Genomic DNA, 17660 nt, shown 5'->3' with positions numbered 1-17660 from the left:
AATTTTAAGGAAAAAATGTTAAATTGGCTAATTTCCTTCTAGCTCAGAGGATATTACAAGTGCTCTGCTGTGCAATTGCAAAGTCAACATTTCTTGACACTCAATGCAGGCCAGATCTGTGGAAGCCCATGCAGAATCTAGTAATAACTTATTTTCTTTCCAAAACCAGTTACCACTCAGAACAAGAAATTAAACTAATTTGTTACAGTTCCAGAATTATTCGATCACAAACTTGTAAAAATCTTGAGTCAAGCCGAAGAAATAAATTCCATTTATTTTGGGGTTGATGTAAAGGTACAGAGAGCACCCTCCGTTATGCAAAAATTAAACAATCACATCCTTTGTGTTTTGCCAAGTGTAGGTTCACTTACTACAGAAATTCAACAATAAATAAAATATAAAAAAAGGCTTCTAGTCCCAGAATGCAGTCTCCATGGAAAACTACTGAATTCTCTTCTATACATACAGAAGCACAAAGTGCAGGAAAATATCTAGTATAACTCAGTTAGTAAGATCACCTATTGCTTTTCTGCTCAAATCTAGGCTTTCTCAACAGCTTCTTGACTTGACCAAATAGATAAAAATCTCTAAGTGTTAGCTTCCTATAGGAGCGGGGTCTTATTGGGATGGCAGCATTGGTTTTATACACTTTATTTTTGAGGATCTTTTCTCTACAAATACCCTAACTGACATGGGAGTAATGAGTACTCATTGGATTGGGTAGTATCCTGTTGAGAAAAGGGAAGAGAGGAACTTCTAGCACCTTCCAGCACCTCTGAGAGCTGTGTTATCAGCAGGCATTTGCACAATGTGCCTGAGTCACAAGCCATGGGCCAGCCCTTCCTTTCACTGTACCTGTGCTGAAAAGGGCAGGAGTGTACTGAGAAGGCTGCACACTGCTCAGTGGGGTCTGAGAAGCAAGGCTATTGCAAGACGTATGAGGAAGATCACACTGCCCAATGACACAGTAGGTAAAACAAAACTATTGATTTCACCTCATTACTACACCTAGACATTTCTTACATTGGCCACAATATCTCCTTTGGTCCAGTAACAAAATGTTATGATTAGTTTCAGTCTTTTATCTTCTGCAGCTCAGATCCCAAACCTTTCTTTTGGCCTTATCTTCCTTCATTCAGATTCAAGATATCAAAGCACTGACTCATAAACAAATCTGATTTCAGGTTTGCTAAGCCCCATTCCTACAGATTTCTAGAGAAAACAGTCTCCTTGTAGTGAGCACCTCCGGAAAGGAGACTCACTGCTCCATTACTCAGTCATCTTGAGTCCTCAGTCCCCAGATCATATTTAGCCTATGCTCAGCCTAGACAAACCAGTAATCCAGATCACCAAACACAAATTTCTGTGTCTCCATTACCATCCCAGGAAATGTCCGTATGCATCATTTCTTAATTCCTGCTTTACTGTATTTCATGAAGAGTTACAAAAAGATAACATGTGCAAGAGAACAATATCGCCCATTTGTAGGACATGAGAATACAACGAGAGAATTACAGAGTTAAGCCAAGGTACAGTATGGGACATAATACACAGAGGATTTAATATTCTTAAAGCAGTTCTAAAAATTATGAAAACGAAGCTTTTAACAAATTGTTAATTTCACTTGATGATTTAAGTAACACCGTAACGTGACAACAGAGTTTGGAGATCCCTTCAATCTCCAGATCAAAGTCCTGAGTTCAGTAATAATACTGAATATTTTGATAGTTGTGGGGGTTTTGTTCATTTAGCTTTTGTTTATTTGAAAACACGATAATGAAGAAAATATCCTAATCTCAGTCTACTAAGTGTCTTATCATACTCATAATTGTAAGTATGCTAGAACTATTATCGTGACTGGCTGAAGGGCTTTCTCCCCCTTCCTCTTATATTCCTACTTACCAGGCACAGAACAGCATCCATAAATGCTACGCTTACTTTATTCCTGCTGGCATCACTTTATTATTTGTCCTTTAAAGAAAAGAGATAAAATCTTGGAACTTCATTTATGTAGGTTGCTCTGAAAGTAATGCCTCCTATTTACTTCCATGGAAACTACAATAGATACGAAGAGCACAATAACACTGTTTGCTAGAGCAAATTCTCAGCTATAAATCACTATTTTTCAGCAGTCATCAGCACTAGCTGATTCACGCAAATGTGCTGATTAAGACACTCTTCATTCATTTTATGGTGCGCAGCTGTGCATAGCCATCCACAATATGGTTTGTCTTTCATGTTGCTGCCACCATTGCTGAAATGCACAACCCACCACCTCACTGTGCTAACATCTACTGTGTGGTTTCCATAAAAGTTCTGTAAGTGTCTGTAAGTTTCATAATCTAAGAAGGAATCAAAGAATATTTCTGGACAGTCCTCCACAACCCTCTACCCTAAAAGCCAGTATGGTTTTGGTTTTTTTTGTTTGTTTGTTTCATTACAGTAGATGCAAGAAAACTTACCTGATATTAATATATGCTGAAGTTCTGATCTTATTTGAAAAGATCACTTTATTAGAAAGTGGTGACCGGTTCTGGTCAGAAATGGTGGGAAGGGACAACTTGTCTCTGGATGGTTTTAGAAGTCAAATTTCTTGTATTGGAACACTCAACTTCTTCAATACTTATCTCTGTCAGTGTTATATTAAAAGGAAACAATGTATTCTCACCACTTCAGTCACAGGAGTCACAAACTTTTAAACTCAGGTTCCTTCTCAAAACCAGCATTTAGGTTCCAATATTGTTAAAACTCATGTAAGGAAAATCTTTATTTCTGATGAAAACATCAGTTATTTGTGTTGTGCTTTTCCAGATAATATTTATGTTCCATTACTATAAAAACTGTATTGGGTCACTATTTTGTTTAATCAAGAAACATAGACTGTCATTCAGAATCCCAATCTTCCTGATCTTCCCAGCTGCTCATTTATTCATCTTACCATCTTTAAAAAGAAAAACAAATCCCAAAGCAAAACAAGAAGAAAATATGCTGCTATTCACTGCTGAGGGACAGATATCCACTTGTGCTGATGAGCTGAGTGACACAGAACCAATAAGGAGAATTACAGTAAAATATCTAAATACGGCAAAGTGCAACTTCATCATAAATGCTTTTCCACCCAATAATACAATTTCCAGATTTCTGATTTCTGTTCCTGTCTCAATGGTAAAGCGACTACCTGTGTCATTTTCAGGATTAGGACCCTGACTCAATTTCTCGCCGGGCAATCTATAACACTAGAAAAATGCTAATAAATAAATAAATAAATAAAATAAATAAATAAAAACCACAACTCAAATCTCAAAGGACCTTAACCTTCAAAAGCCCAGTTTGTTAGATAGTAAAGGATCTAAAACAAAGTATTATTGCAAGTTGTTATCTTATTTACTGTGCTGAATTTAAATAGTGTGTGCTTTATTGGATTCCCTTGAGGCTAGAAGTAACTGAGAGAACATAAACCCCTTTCCCTCTAGAACTCCCACATTGAAGTTTAGTCCCACATGGAAATCTAAACAAAATAATAAAAATATATTAGTTGATTTAAGAAATGAGAAGTGCATCTTAAAGGCCCCTGCCTGTCGATGCAGTCTCACCCTCCCAGGCGTTTTTTCTTAATACCTGGCTCTGAGCCTGGTGTGCCCAGCAACGCTTTGGGTTTTTTGACCTCTGCTCTGTTTGCACAAAACCAGGCCTGCTGGAAACCAACAGGAGTAGCTTCTCCCACTGGTGGAAAGGGGTCTTAAGATGGGAGTTGGGAAGTTTCACTAATACAGCTTTAAAGTAGGAGCGAAGGTGGTGGGGGTGCAACTGGGGTCACTAGTACAGAGCCTGTACATAACGTCCCAGTGCCTGTAGGAGAGCAATGTGCTAGTAAGTTCCCACAGTCTTGTACCCTGGTGAAGGAGGAGGACGACCCACCCTTTTGTAGGAAGAATGCAAGGGTTGGTGTGAAGTTGGTAGATATGGAAATACCTGGGGATGGTCAAGAGAATATCAGGGCTACTCCCATTCAAAAGGAGGCCCAGTTCAGGCTCTTTCACATTAATGCACACAGCACGGGTAATAAACAGGAGGAGCTGGAGGCCATTGTGTAGACAGAAAGCTATGATATAGTCGCCGTCATGGAAACATGGTGGAATGACTTGCACGGCTGGAGTGCTGTGATGGATGATTACTGACTTTTCAAAAGAGGTAGGCAAGGCAGGAAAGGGTGGTGGTATAGCCCTCTATGTTAAGAAAGAATGTGAATGCATGGAAATTAATGACAGTGATGATAGGGTTGAGAGCTTATGGGTCAGAATAAAAGCGAAGGCCAATAAGACTGATATTATCATGGGAGTCTGCTACAGGCCACCCAACCAGCATGAAGAGGTGGACAAAACACTGTATAGACAATTGAGAGAGATCTCAGGTCTCTCCCCCTTGTTCCTGTGGGGGACTTCAACTTCCCAGACATCTTCTGAATTTTTAATGTAGCAGATAGGGAACAGTCCTGACGGTTCCTAGTGTGGGGGGAGATAACTTCCTGATGCAGCTGGTGAAGGAGACAACAAACAGAAGAAAAATCCTGGACCTGTTGTTTGCTAACAGAAGATCTTGTAGGGGATGTAAAGGTTGGAGGCCATCTGGGGCATAGTGATCATGAGATGCCAGATTTCTCAATCCTCATTGAACCATATAAAGGAGACAGCAGAACTGTCACCCTAGACTTTCAGGGGGCAGACTTTAGCCTCTTCAGGACCATGGTTGAGAGGGTCCCTTGGGACATACTTTTGGAGGATATGACAGCCCAGTTAGACTGGGAATACTTTAAGGAAGTTATTTTAAAGGTGCAGGAGTTGACCATCCCCACAGAAGATGAGCTGATGGGCAAGGAGGCCAGTCTTGCTGAACAGAGACCTTTGGCTGGAGCTCAAGAGCAAAAGGAAAGTTTTCGGACTTCGGAAGAGCAGGCAAGCAACTTATGATAATTACAAGTACACAGTAAAGCTGTGCAGGGAGAAAATTAGAAAAGCCAAAGCCCAGCTAGAACTGAACTTGGCCACTAAGGTAAAGGACAACAATAAATATTTCTATAAATAGAAAGCCAGAGGAGAGCTAGGGAGAATCTCCATTTCTTGCTGGGCACCAAGGGCAACATGGTGACCAAGGAACAGGATAAGGCTGAGGTACTTAATGCCTTCTTTGCCTCAGTTTTTAATAGTAAGATTTGTTACTCCCTGGGAACACAGCCCCCTGCACTGGTAGATAGGGATGGTGAACAGAATAGACCTTGCATAATTGACAGTGAGATGGTTTTGGACCTGCCCTGAAAGCTGGAATCTCACAGGTCCATGGCGCTGGATGGATTGCGTCCCAGAGTGCTGAGGAAGTTGGTAGATGTAGTTGCCAAGCCACCCTCCAACATCCTTTGAAAGTCCTGGCTAACCAGGGTTGTCCCAGTGAACTGGAGACTGGGGAATGTGACACCTATCTTGAAAAAGGGCCAGAAAGATGATCCTGATAGCTACAGACCTATCAGACTATCAGGCTTACAAATGGGAGATCCTGTTTGACAAACCTGATTTCATTCTATGACAAGGTGACATACTTAGTAGATTATGGTAAGGCTGTCAATGTGGTCTACCTGGACTTCAGTAAGGCCTTTGACACTGTCCCCAACATCCTTGAGGAGAAGCTAGCTGACCACGGTTTGGATGGGCATACACTGTCCTGGGTGAAACACTGGCTGGATGGCAGGGCTCAAAGGGCTGTGGTCAACGGAGTTAAATCCAGCTGGTGGCCAGTCATGACTGACCAGGGCTTGGTACTGGGGCTGCTTATATTTAGTATCTTTATTAATGATCTTGATGAGAGGATTGAGCACACCCTCTGTAAGTTTGCAGACAACACAGAGTCGGGAAGGAATATTGCTCTGCCAGAGGTGAAAAAGGCACCACAGAGGGACCTAGATACAGCGGATCTACAGGCCAAGGTAAACAGTATAAGTTTCAATAGGGCCACCATTTTGGTCACAACAATCCCAGGCAACCCAACAGGATTAGGGAGGTGTGGCTGGAAAGCTGCCTGATGGAAAGGGACCTTGGTGTGCTGATGGACAATCGGCTGAATATGAGCCAGCAGAATGCCCAGGTGGCCAAGAAGGTCAAATTCCATTCCACAATCCCAGCTTGTATCAGGAATGGTGTGGTGAGCAGGACTAGAGAAGTCATCCTGCCCCACTACTCGGCACTGGTGAAGCCTCACCTCAAGCACTGTTTTAGTTTTAGGCAGGTCAGTACAGAAAATTGAGGAGCTGGAACACACCCAGAGAAGGGCAACAAGGCTTGTGAAGGGCTTTGAGAATACCCCTATGAGGAGAGACTGAGGGAACTGGGGCTGTTTAGTCTGGGGAAGAGGAGGCTGAGGGGAGACATAATTGCTCTCTTCAGATACATGAAAGGTGATTGCAGTGAGAGCAGGACTGGTCTCTTCTCACTGGTGCAGGTGACGGGACAAGGGGAAATGGCTTCAAGTTACACCAGGGTAAGTTTAAGTTGAATATCAGGACAAACTTCTTTACAGAAAGGGTTGTTAAGCACTGGAATTGGCTCCCCAGGGAGGTGGTTGAGCGACCATCCCTGGATGTGTTTAAAAACCATTTGGATGTGGCAGTCAGGGACATGATTTAGCAGAGGGTTGTTAGAGTTAGGGTAGTATGGTTAGGTTGGTTTTAGACACGATGACCTTTAAGGTCTTTTCCAACTGGAGCGATTCTATGATTCAAGTGCAAGTAAAGCAGCAGCAAACAAAACTTATAAACATTTAAGGTCTATAATTCATTAGCCTGCCTAACCAAAAACTGAAAAGACAATTTCTTTCAAAGCAAAGCCATATTATGAAATTACTGATTTCAAGTGACAACCTTGGTAACAATATTAACAAAGATGCAAATTATTCAGGTGGGCAAGGGAGACAGTTATCTTTGTAAAAGACCTGATTATACAGACTGCTGCATTTTAACGCCACATTACCACAGGCTCTGCAAGAATTAAAACAGTTTAGAATAAATGTCACAATCATTCAGAGTAAATACCAAAAAAGACTGCTCTACCTACCTGTACAATCAGTTTCTGTTCCATAACTACTGCTATACTAAACAACAAAAAGACAGAAGATGGAAATTTCCAAACCATGACATCTGGGATTTAGGGAGCTAAAAACCATTTTCCTCTAGTTCTATGGTGAAAATTCAGGGATGTTAGCTCAGCGAAGGAAGTGAAGTGCATAACCTGCCATCCAGCTTCTTTATGATTCCTGTAGGGCAAATCACCAATACCTTCCCAGCATCTGGTTGTAAAATTGGCAAATCTGGATTACAATGTTAAATTTCACACTGCGGTTTTGTGTTCTCCCATGCATTTTCTTCAGGGATTTATTTAATCCCTCAGCCTCTTTGGGAAAATGCAGATATACACCAGGAGCAAGGAATTATGATGATATGGCTGCCTGTGAATATGTATAAAAAAGGGCTGCATTCAGAGTATGAAATAACACGCAGAAGAAAGGCAAAGCAGCAAGCATTTCATTTCTTCTCAAAACTGTTATGGTATGCAGAATGTCACACTAAATTTCCAGAACACCAATTGAAGATTCACTCGCACAGGTTTGAAGAAGCTGGTCATCAGCCAAGTTATGAAGCAGAAATAACATAGACAACATACTGCACATGAGCAATCATCATAAATGGCATGTAATAGAAAAAGTAGTAAAGTCCCTATAGTAAGACTTGGTTCCAATTCAACTCCCACCAATTTCTGTTCTTTCACTGATAGTTTTGTGCAGGGCAAAAAACATCTGAAAACTTTTACACGATTCCACTTCAGGAATTAAAAAAAAAAAAAAGAAAAAGAAAAAAAAAAACAAAACAGCCAACACAGGATCAGTCCATCCACTTCAAGTCTACCATACTCAGAGGCAGCACAGGACAGGCTGTTTTATCTTCCATGTCCAGATCCAGTTCCACGAGTGAAAAATCCAAGCAGTCCAACTCTCAACAAAACTACACATTTCTACTTCTGTTTTCCCTTTGCTGAGTAAGGAACTTGGGCAAGCATTTGTTTCCTTCACAAACCCTACTTGAGCAGTTGCCACCTTGTGATGTACTGCATATGAAAGCCCTACAGTGCGGTTTTGGGAACAGTAATTTTTAAAGTTCCTTTCACCCACTCACCACAATGAAAGAGCTAGAAGGCTAACAGCTGAATTTTCCCACTGCTTTCCATTTTCTGCCCCTCGGTGTTATTCTACCCAGATGAATGCATTTAGTCTTTTGGAAAGGCCACATCTGCATACTCAGTTAACACACCAGCTTTGCAATTGCATTTCAGTTTTGTAACCTGAGCAGTAATTTTACTTCTTACTTATTCCGCAACACACAGGCAGAACGGGCACTTTGGTTAATATTAATAGCTCATTAAATGAAGTATGTAATCTTCACCCAAAACCAAAAGATATTAAAAGAATTTAGCAGCAATCCATTTCTCCTGCAAGTCAATCCTCTAACGATGTATATTATGTTAGTTACTAGTCACTGTAAACTTGTTTTTCTAATTAATATATGAAAAAATTCCATTTAAACTTCAATAAATAATTAACCACGCTCATCCTACTGACTCAAATTGATAAATAATTTGCATGATACATTTTCTCGTTAATAAGGAGGATAACTTTCTATTTGGAATTTATATGTATTTTCCTTCCCTTCTCCCTATTTAAAACGCCAATGTCACTTAGAGCCATGCAAGGAGAAGCAATGTCTCCAGACTGCTCAGGTATGTGGAATAGAATATGTTTCCTAAGTATTTTTCTCCGACTTATGTTTTTAAAACTGGAAATTTACAAAAAAACAAAACAAACCAAAAACCTAGTATAGACTTATTCAATAATAAAGACAGAAGGCATGATGACATGAAATGATTCACAAAAGGTCAGACAGAAAACAAAAAAGCTGCAAGTTGGACTGAATTACGGTAGCCAAGTCTACTTCTCATTAATTTTTTGTTGCAATGGTGATGCTCCTTCAAAAGCTACTAGCTACAGAAGAGCTCACCTCTTCCAGCCCAGTGCTCAGAACTCCATGTTAAGAGGACATTTTGATGGAAAGTGAGTATGACAAGGAGCTTTTTTTACCAGATGCTTTATTTACTTGAAACGATTTAATTGCTTTGACCTAATCCAGACCTAGCACACAAGACAAAGATCTGGAGAGCACTGAAAAGGAAAAGAAAACATCAAGGCTTTTTTTGTTGTCCTCCTTTTAATGCTTACACATTTCAGAACTGTGTTCAAGTTCAGATCTGTTTTCAAAACCTTGAAGAATAAAAACACTATCAGTTTCACTGGAAGAAGTGTATGGCCGTGAGATATCCTTACGACAACATAAGCATTCTGAACACTGGGCTAAAAAAGGATTTCTACATTACCTTCCCCTCTGTAAATTCTCCTATGATTTAGTAATATGGTGTTTAAATAGCTAAACGAGAAAATTAAATGAACATATCCTTTACACAAGGGATCAGCAATCAGAGATCAGGAAACAGGGAAAAATATTAAGACTGGGAGACATAAAGATAGAAGTGCTCAAATGGAAACATACAACACTATACAACAGAGAGATATAACACTAACAAACACAGGTACCTAATGAAAAAGAGCAAAGCACATATCAAAGCAGCATTTTAACCCTAAGAATATATATTATTATTCTTCAAAACTTTTTGCATAAAATGAGCATCTGCCTTCCTTGTTGTTTTCTTTAGCAGGCCAAAAATACAGAACATAAACTTAAGTCTGCAGTGCAAGGCATACAAAAATCAGTGAAATTCCTCACATAATCACTGAGTTGTTTTATGGGCCAAAGCACTAGTTTTATGATTCCACTGACTTCCATTGCTTTTGAAAAAAGTCCTTGCAATAGAAATAAGTACTGGAACAGGACCATCTGCTCATATACCGAGTAGTAAATTAGAAAGGAAAAAAACATTAATAAATAACTAGTCAAATTATGGGATGATAACTTTGCTCTGATTCTCTCATCAAGGAGGAAGGCCCCATTTCCATTTCATGAATTTTATTTAATCAGTTGAAAGTAAAATATTTTCCTTGGGATACTTCACAATGGCCCATTATGTAATATAACAGGATTCTCATACTAAAAGCAAAACTTTCAAAGCAGCAACAACTTTAATGCCAGAAAAATACTCTTGTGCATCCCACTTTACCACCATGTTGCACTGCTACAGAAGAAAGCTTGAGTACTTTCTTACAGATTCATCTTTTGCTAATTCACTAACAAAAGCTAAGATGGATCTGCCAGAGAGAAAACAACTCAGTTAAGAAGAGTAGGATATTACTGAAATAAACACACTGCAAAAACAGATAAATAATTTGAAATCAGAAAGTCAGACCATACATAATTTTTAAGACATTTTTTTTCCTCCAGTTTATGAACAGCTCAAAGTTAGATTACTTGCTTGCCTGTTTTTAAGGTCTCATCATACGTGACAGTCCCAACACGCAGCCCCAGGTGCTTCACAATAAAATCAAACAAGCTGTTGAAACTACATTGTACTAGGACTTTTCTGATAAACCTGAACAGGCTCAACCTCAAATGCATCCTGCTTGATAACAAAGTTGTGAGAAATAGAACAAGTATACTTCATAAGCACAATCTGCAACAAACCACACAGAAGAAAACCAAACCAAAACAACAAATGAACAAAATGAAACACACAACAAAGACAATGATTGAGCGGAAGTAGATAGCAAGCCAAGTAGGCTTCCCTTTTGAGAACTAAAATATGGCATTAGATACACTGTTTCCTCATCATAACACAGAATCACCAAGGTTGGAAAAGACCTACGAGATCATCCAGTCCAACCATCCACTGATCACCAACAGTTCACACTAAACCATCTCCCTCCACACAACGTCAAAACATTCCTTGAACACCTCCAGGGTTGGTGACTCCACCACCTCCCTGGGCAGCCCATTCCGCTGCCTGACCACTCTTTCAGGGAAGTAGTATTTCCTTATGTCCAGCCTGAACACCCCCTGGCACCGCTTGAAGTCATTCCCTCTAGTCCTATCACCAGTTACATGAGAGAAGAGGCCAACCCCAGCTCACAACAACCTCCTTTTAGGTAGTTATAGTCAGCCTGTCATATATTAGCCTGTCTAAACGAAAATTAAGTTTACAAAACACCATAAGATATGTAAAGATATGAAATAAAAGTCTAAGTTGTACTGTAGTTACCAGGAAAGGTTCACTGCATTTCTGCAAGTGCTGACACACTGAAATGCCTGCTTAACATATGAACAGATGCATCACCTCTGCTAATTAATACCTCTTGATTTTACACATTCTGACTTAAGCAGATGGGAAGTATTAAACACATTTAAGCAGCTTTAAGTACTTAATTTACTAGGAAGAGAGAATTGTAAGCAAACTTACAGTGAGGGGCTCTTAGATAACACATATTCAAAATGGTCACATTCGTGGACTCCCATATTTGAGGTTTATTATAAAGCTTTACCACTGAGCCTATGCAAACATTCTGGCATTTGATAAAGAACGTGCCATTCAAAATAAATCAAGCAGGTGGCAAATTAGGATTAACATGTTATTTACTAACTGCTAATAAAGGAATGACATTAAAGGAGTTGCTGCATAAAAGAGAATCACTGTGCATTTGATTCTTTAATAAGGCAATGAAACAGCAATGTAAGGGGTACAGAAAAAAAAAACAACACATTCTGTATTTTGTTTATACATCCAGTCCAGACAGGGACATCATTTACTCAAAAACAGTTATTTAAAATTACCTTCCTCCATAATAAAATAGATTGCTGTAATATAACCTGTATACATCGTATGATCTCTGAAACCAATAGTAATAACTTCTAATTTTATGGAAACAATTTAAATGAAATTAAGTGCAACCAGTTGTATATGTAAAAAACCTTTATTACTGTAATGGCAAGACCTCTACAAAATCCATGCCTTAAATATTGTTTTTAACGGTTCAAAGAGGACACTGGCTGCAAGAATTATAAACCTAGCTTCTAGAACTGCCCCCATAAGATCCATCCCAAACTATGCAATACCCAAAAGAAATCACATAGATTTACAATAATAAGAAGTAAGCAGAGCTATCAGTTTGATCTGATTAGTGGCTAACCTTCACATGGTACCAACAAACATTAACAACATCTAGATGTGGTGATCCTAGCACTATTTTTTATACCACCTTTGATCAGACAAAAGCATTATCATACTTAATGAAGAATAAACAAAAGTCCAATAACCTAGCAATACTATATTCTACAAAATGCTGAGTATTTGGCCTGGTCACAATTTACAAGCATTAAGGCCAACATTAAGGCTCCTCCATACTCAGTGTGGTTCTACACTGAACATATTTCATCCTAGGCAAAAAGCCATAGGTCATAGAATGGCCTGGGTTGAAAAGAACCACAATGATAACCTAGTTTCAACCCCAAAAAGAGTCTGTTCTCAGCAGCTGCTCCACACAGTAACACACAAGGCCCAAAGAAGTCTCTGCTTCTTCCTAGGACCACCCTACAGCACCAGCATAGCCACTCACAGAAAGCAGAGGAAGAAAGCTATTCCACAGTAAAACAAGCTACCCCTTTGCTAAAAGATTCTTTCCAAAACCACTGCTGTGGCCTCTGCAGAATCCACGACTCTGCAGATTAGCATTTGTGCCTGTTTTGTACACACCTGAAATGTGAAGACTTGGCACTAGATGAAGAAAATATCTTACTTTAATGTAGTATTAGTGCATATATAAATATACTGTCAAATAAATTTTCATTTCCTTCATTTGGAAATAGAAGTGCTTACACTTGATTTTTTCTCTTAAGTTTCCTACAATTTGGTGACTGGGTTTTTAAATATAGAGAAGCACTTAATAGCAAATCACAGCTCCTCTTAAATAACTGCAGTGCAGCTTAACATTCCTCGCCATATTGTACCAGCAGAACTTCTAAATAAGCAGCTACCAAAACAAACCATTGATGGCTGTATTTTTCCAAACCAACAGAGGACTAACAGGCTTACCTCAGATTCATCTGTTGATTCCTCATTAGATCTGGTTTCCTGAAAACAGTGCAAAGAAAAAAAGAGAAAATTAGCTAAGTCCATATATAACCCTAAACAAATGAGCAACAGTTCCCCTTTTAAAGTATTTTTAAACCTTTATTAAGAGACAAAAATGAAAGCAACTCAAAGTTCAGTGATTCTGAACATCCAGAAGTTGTTATCCTTCCCATTCACACCTACATCACGTGCATCTAATCTAGTGCCACACTGACACTCAGTGGCACCAGGTGACTATGAGACTACTGTACCCTGCCCTAAAAGGAAGGGTGAAGCATGCTCTCTTTGAAAGCCTTCCTTCCCTCCAGAAGCAGTAAGTTTTACAAAGCAATGCCTCATGCCTTGACTTATGAGGCAGAATGGCATTTTCTTGTCATCCAGCAACAAGCTCCTGTATTCAACTATTAGTACAGTTATTTTAAAACTAAACACCTTCAAGCCATTTTCCACAGAAGTCAGAATGTAGTGACTTTTTCCTTCCTTCATATATCAACGCAATCCAAGTGGCTTTCTCTTGCCTTTGAAGCAACTGTAACTTTAAAGCATCTCTCTCTAGCAAGACAATGAATCTTACTGTTCTACCAAAAAGAAAAATCTACATTGACTCCTGCTAATCTCTCACCTGTCCACTGGTAAAATCTGCTGATGCAGCGCCTCCTCAAAGAAGTCAGCAAAATGAAGATTTACTTAACGTATTTATTGCTATCAATTGCAATAAAAGGTTGCAACTAACATGCTGACAGTGAATCTAAGTATTTTAAGAACAAAATATGATACAAGCAAAGAATGAGCCAAGCGAGAAGGCAGCATTTCAAATCTTATAAAGTAATATTTGGATACTATGATAAATAAGTAGGGAATTTCACCTGAGAAGGAAAAGAAAAAGAAAGAAGAAAAAGACAGTTACCAACAGTCTAAGGAGAAAGGGAAGGGGAAAAAATTAATGCACTGATGACCAGCGTCATCTTTAGTTTGCCACGTTTATTTATTTTCCCCATTTATAAAAGGCATTGACTGTCACCTTTAGGCAAAAGGCAAATGCCTGGTCTGCATTACTTGCTGGACTTTCACCGTTAGTGACCATCACAACTTATTACAGATACAGGATTTGGGAAAGAAGTAAAGCCATGTTTTTATACTTGAAACTCACTGCAAGATGTAACCACAATTGCTGCCACCTTACTACATACAGCCAGGTCCATCTCTAAACCACATACTCCAGTGAATGGTTATCTACATAGTCTGTATTTAGGAGTAAAAATAGTAAAGTGCAAGAAGAAGAAATATGGAAGTCAAGAACGGATGAAGAGGGATTAAAACTCAGGTATCCTTTAGAGTTAGGCTCAACTTTCATCACTGTGGCTCAGTCTCCCCACCTGTCCTAAATAGTTACCTTTCAGAAAATAGTAATTTTGTTATATATGAGTAGAATCTCTCTGCATTTTAAGTTCTTTAATAACCAAATGATGAGAGAACTAAAATATCAGGATGTAACACTGGCAGCCTATAGGACAAGCTATAACAACACACACAGTCCACTGCAAAATATCACTAGATTAACATAAAATTTGCCTGTTTTCTGGACACTAAGATGTGCATATTCAGCTCCTTTGTACAGAAATGACAGATACATCATTTTGATATTAGGATACAGTTCACATAGTTTTTATCTGAAGGATAATGTGCTTGGGGGAAAAAAAAGAAACTGCCTGTTTTCTCTAAATAAGCATTTAGAACAGGTGACATTTTTGCTTCTACACAGGATATTTTAGTGCAGTTACACCACTTACATTTTTCCCCTTGCTTTTTGTTTTGGTTACTGAGAAAAACAAGAGGTAGCGAAACAAAAGTGACAAGAATTCTCAGAGGGAGCTCACTAAGTAACACCACACAGAATGGCTCACACAGGTGCACAGCAAAGTTACAGCTTACGTGCTGTTGATCCTTACATTCATTTTGTCACTCAAAACAACAAAGACTGCACTAAATTGCAAGTTGTTATGTGAAAGGCCATCCTTGGAAAATAATGCCCTACAGAACCATGGTGCACCATAAGTTGATTCAAATGAACAAACTATGTGAACCACAAGAATACCAATCTACGCTGCTAACGCTGCTGTATTAGCAATCCACGGCAATTACTGCTGCAAAATTTCATAAACAGGACAGAAATTCAGGCAAGTGTTTTGTATTGTTTATGATTTACTAAAGAAAACACCACTGAATAATTCAAAAGGAGTCTTGGTTTGGGAAACAAATGAAGAAACTGTATTTGTTCCCTGACAACAGTTTTGCTGAAGGTATTTAAAATCAACTCGTACCAACTAACTCACTTGCTAGAAACTTGCTGAGAGAAGCCTTTTTCCACAGAAATCTCCTACCAGCACAGGCAAACAGTAGTTGTTAACTATCCTGGGGCTTTCTCAGGTTGCTTCTCCCTTTCACCAACACACAAAACATGAGGACTCTACCCCACTTCTACTTCTAACTGTGGAAATTCCTCAGCAGGGGACTGTAGATGATCAGAATCTCAAATCATGTAGGAATAACTGCCATTAGTAGGTCTCAGACTCTAGTGTAAAATCGGAAGTACGCTTCAGACAGATAGCAAATGCTGTTTCTCAAACAGCCTAAGAACAGAGAAAAAGAAAACAGATGAGGAAGTCACAGAAATGCAAAGTAATCTCTGATCATTACAATCTCACATTCTGTAGATCCAATATGAGTTTTCAATATATTTTTAACTTGGCTTTCTAATACAGCAGATACAAGGTTTACAAAACCGGATGTTTAGTCCTATTACTTAAATCTGCTGGGAAAGGAAAACTGAAACTTGGATTTCAAAGGAACTGCACGACTCCATTCACAACATACACACCCCTTTCAGTAGGGCTGTGCATACACAGCACAGAAAATAAACATAAGAGAGCGTGGTATCTTTAATTATGTCACAATTACAAAAACCACAAACTGTTTTAATCTCTTACTTTATTTAAAAAGGTTAAGAAAATTTATCAGGATTGGTTTTATCCCAAGGGCTCTCTTAAGTGTTATTTACAGTTAAAAGCTTACCAGATTAGACAAAGAAACCTCCCCCCAAAAGAATCCAGCCTCTCACAACAAAATCTCTGAGAGCTTCATTTCCGGGTTTAATTTTATTGTTTTCTAGGGAGTGAGTTTGAAAAGGGAGTGCTTTACGGAAGATAGTCCCACCAGTGAACCTTAGGTCACAAGCACTAAAGCGCTGCACCAATCCTCGGGAAACTCCACTACTGAGAAGAATTCACATCCTCTGCACCACTCACCACAGGTGAGCTTCTCATCCATCCCAGAGAGGCCCTTCCCTTCCTTCAGCCCCTTAATCTCTCCCCAGCAAGGGTGCCAGCTGCATTTCAATCACCCGACCTCAGCTGCTAGGGGTTCCATATCAGGTGTCACCTAAACCCAGCACCCCCCGCTCCCGGCCGTCTACTTTCAAACACACGCAGCTAACGAGGCGGGGGTAACTGGAAGTTCCGTTTACTTCCTCTATCTCCTTTCCTCCAGCTCAGCGAGGTTCCAAGCACTGTCGTCGCCACACCGCCGGCCCGCTCAGCCCCGCCGCCAGGGCTGCCCCCCCCGCCTTTCACGCTCGCCGTGCCCTGAGCTTCCACGGCCCTCCCCGCTCCCGCTCCCCGTCCAACTCCTCGCCCATCGGCGGGACAGTGCCCTTACGGCCCATCTCGGCCTCTACCTTCTCCGCAGCTTCCGCCATGGCGCGGCCAGCTAGCCGTCATGTGAGGGCAGGGAGGCGGAGGGCGGAGGCAGCTGGGAAATGTAGTTTGTGTGGTGGCTGGGTCGTCTGTCCTTTTCAAGTCGCTGTTCCTAAGCCTATCTGCCTGTCTGTGAGGATGAAGCCCATTAACGAGCGCTCACCGGGACAGCGTTTGGGCTTCTGTGACAGGAGGACCTTACAAAGCCTACATTTCTTTCAACAGTTGTATGTGCTGCTGCGTTTTCTCTTTTTAAAACTGAATGCCTCTCTTGATTGAATCTAAACTACTTTCTTTATGTGTTAAAAATATGGCCAAAGCTAAAAAGCAGCTGGCAATGTTGACAGTCGAGTTGCCCCAAATCTAAGGTTGATCAACAGTGTTAATGTGCCAAATCCTCACCCTCACTATCAGTGCCCACAATATATAAATAATAATATAAATAATGCTCAACAACTTGGGCTGTTTGGCTGAAAACAGATGATTGTAAGGTCAGAGAATAGAAGTTAAATGCAGATAGTATTACCATGACAACAACCTGTTGCATCAACTTAAGCTTGGTGTCATCAGCAAACTTGCTGAGGGTAAGATGTTAAGCTGCTGTTGTACAAGATATTGTTGAGACCTCAGCTGGGAAAAAGTGTAAATATCAAGCTACCTTTGCTCAGAAAAAGATGAATCCAAATCTAGTGGGTGTCAACTCTGTCTATGGCAGGTGGTTTGAGTTTGACGATCACAGATATCT

At 39.9% G+C, this 17660-nt stretch overlaps 1 protein-coding gene across 1 annotated transcript in view; it reads right to left on the bottom strand.

The window, feature by feature from the left end:
- The window catches only part of VPS41 (VPS41 subunit of HOPS complex), a 102733-nt gene extending 85665 nt beyond the window's left edge, over positions 1-17068 (bottom strand). The window contains exons 1-2 of the mRNA XM_072328518.1: positions 16897-17068; positions 13125-13163 (exon numbers count right to left, since the gene is read on the bottom strand). Coding sequence (XP_072184619.1) covers positions 13125-13163; positions 16897-16917 — 60 coding nt within the window. The 5' untranslated portion in view covers positions 16918-17068. The remainder of the gene's footprint in view (positions 1-13124; positions 13164-16896) is intronic.
- Between the last annotated feature and the right edge of the window lie 592 nt (positions 17069-17660).

The sequence above is a fragment of the Excalfactoria chinensis genome, chromosome 2 (genome assembly GCF_039878825.1).
Source record: "Excalfactoria chinensis isolate bCotChi1 chromosome 2, bCotChi1.hap2, whole genome shotgun sequence".
NCBI classification, from domain to species: domain Eukaryota; kingdom Metazoa; phylum Chordata; class Aves; order Galliformes; family Phasianidae; genus Excalfactoria; species Excalfactoria chinensis.
The sequence above is the reverse complement of the archived record's forward strand: the minus strand, read 5'-3'. Positions and strand labels throughout refer to the sequence as shown.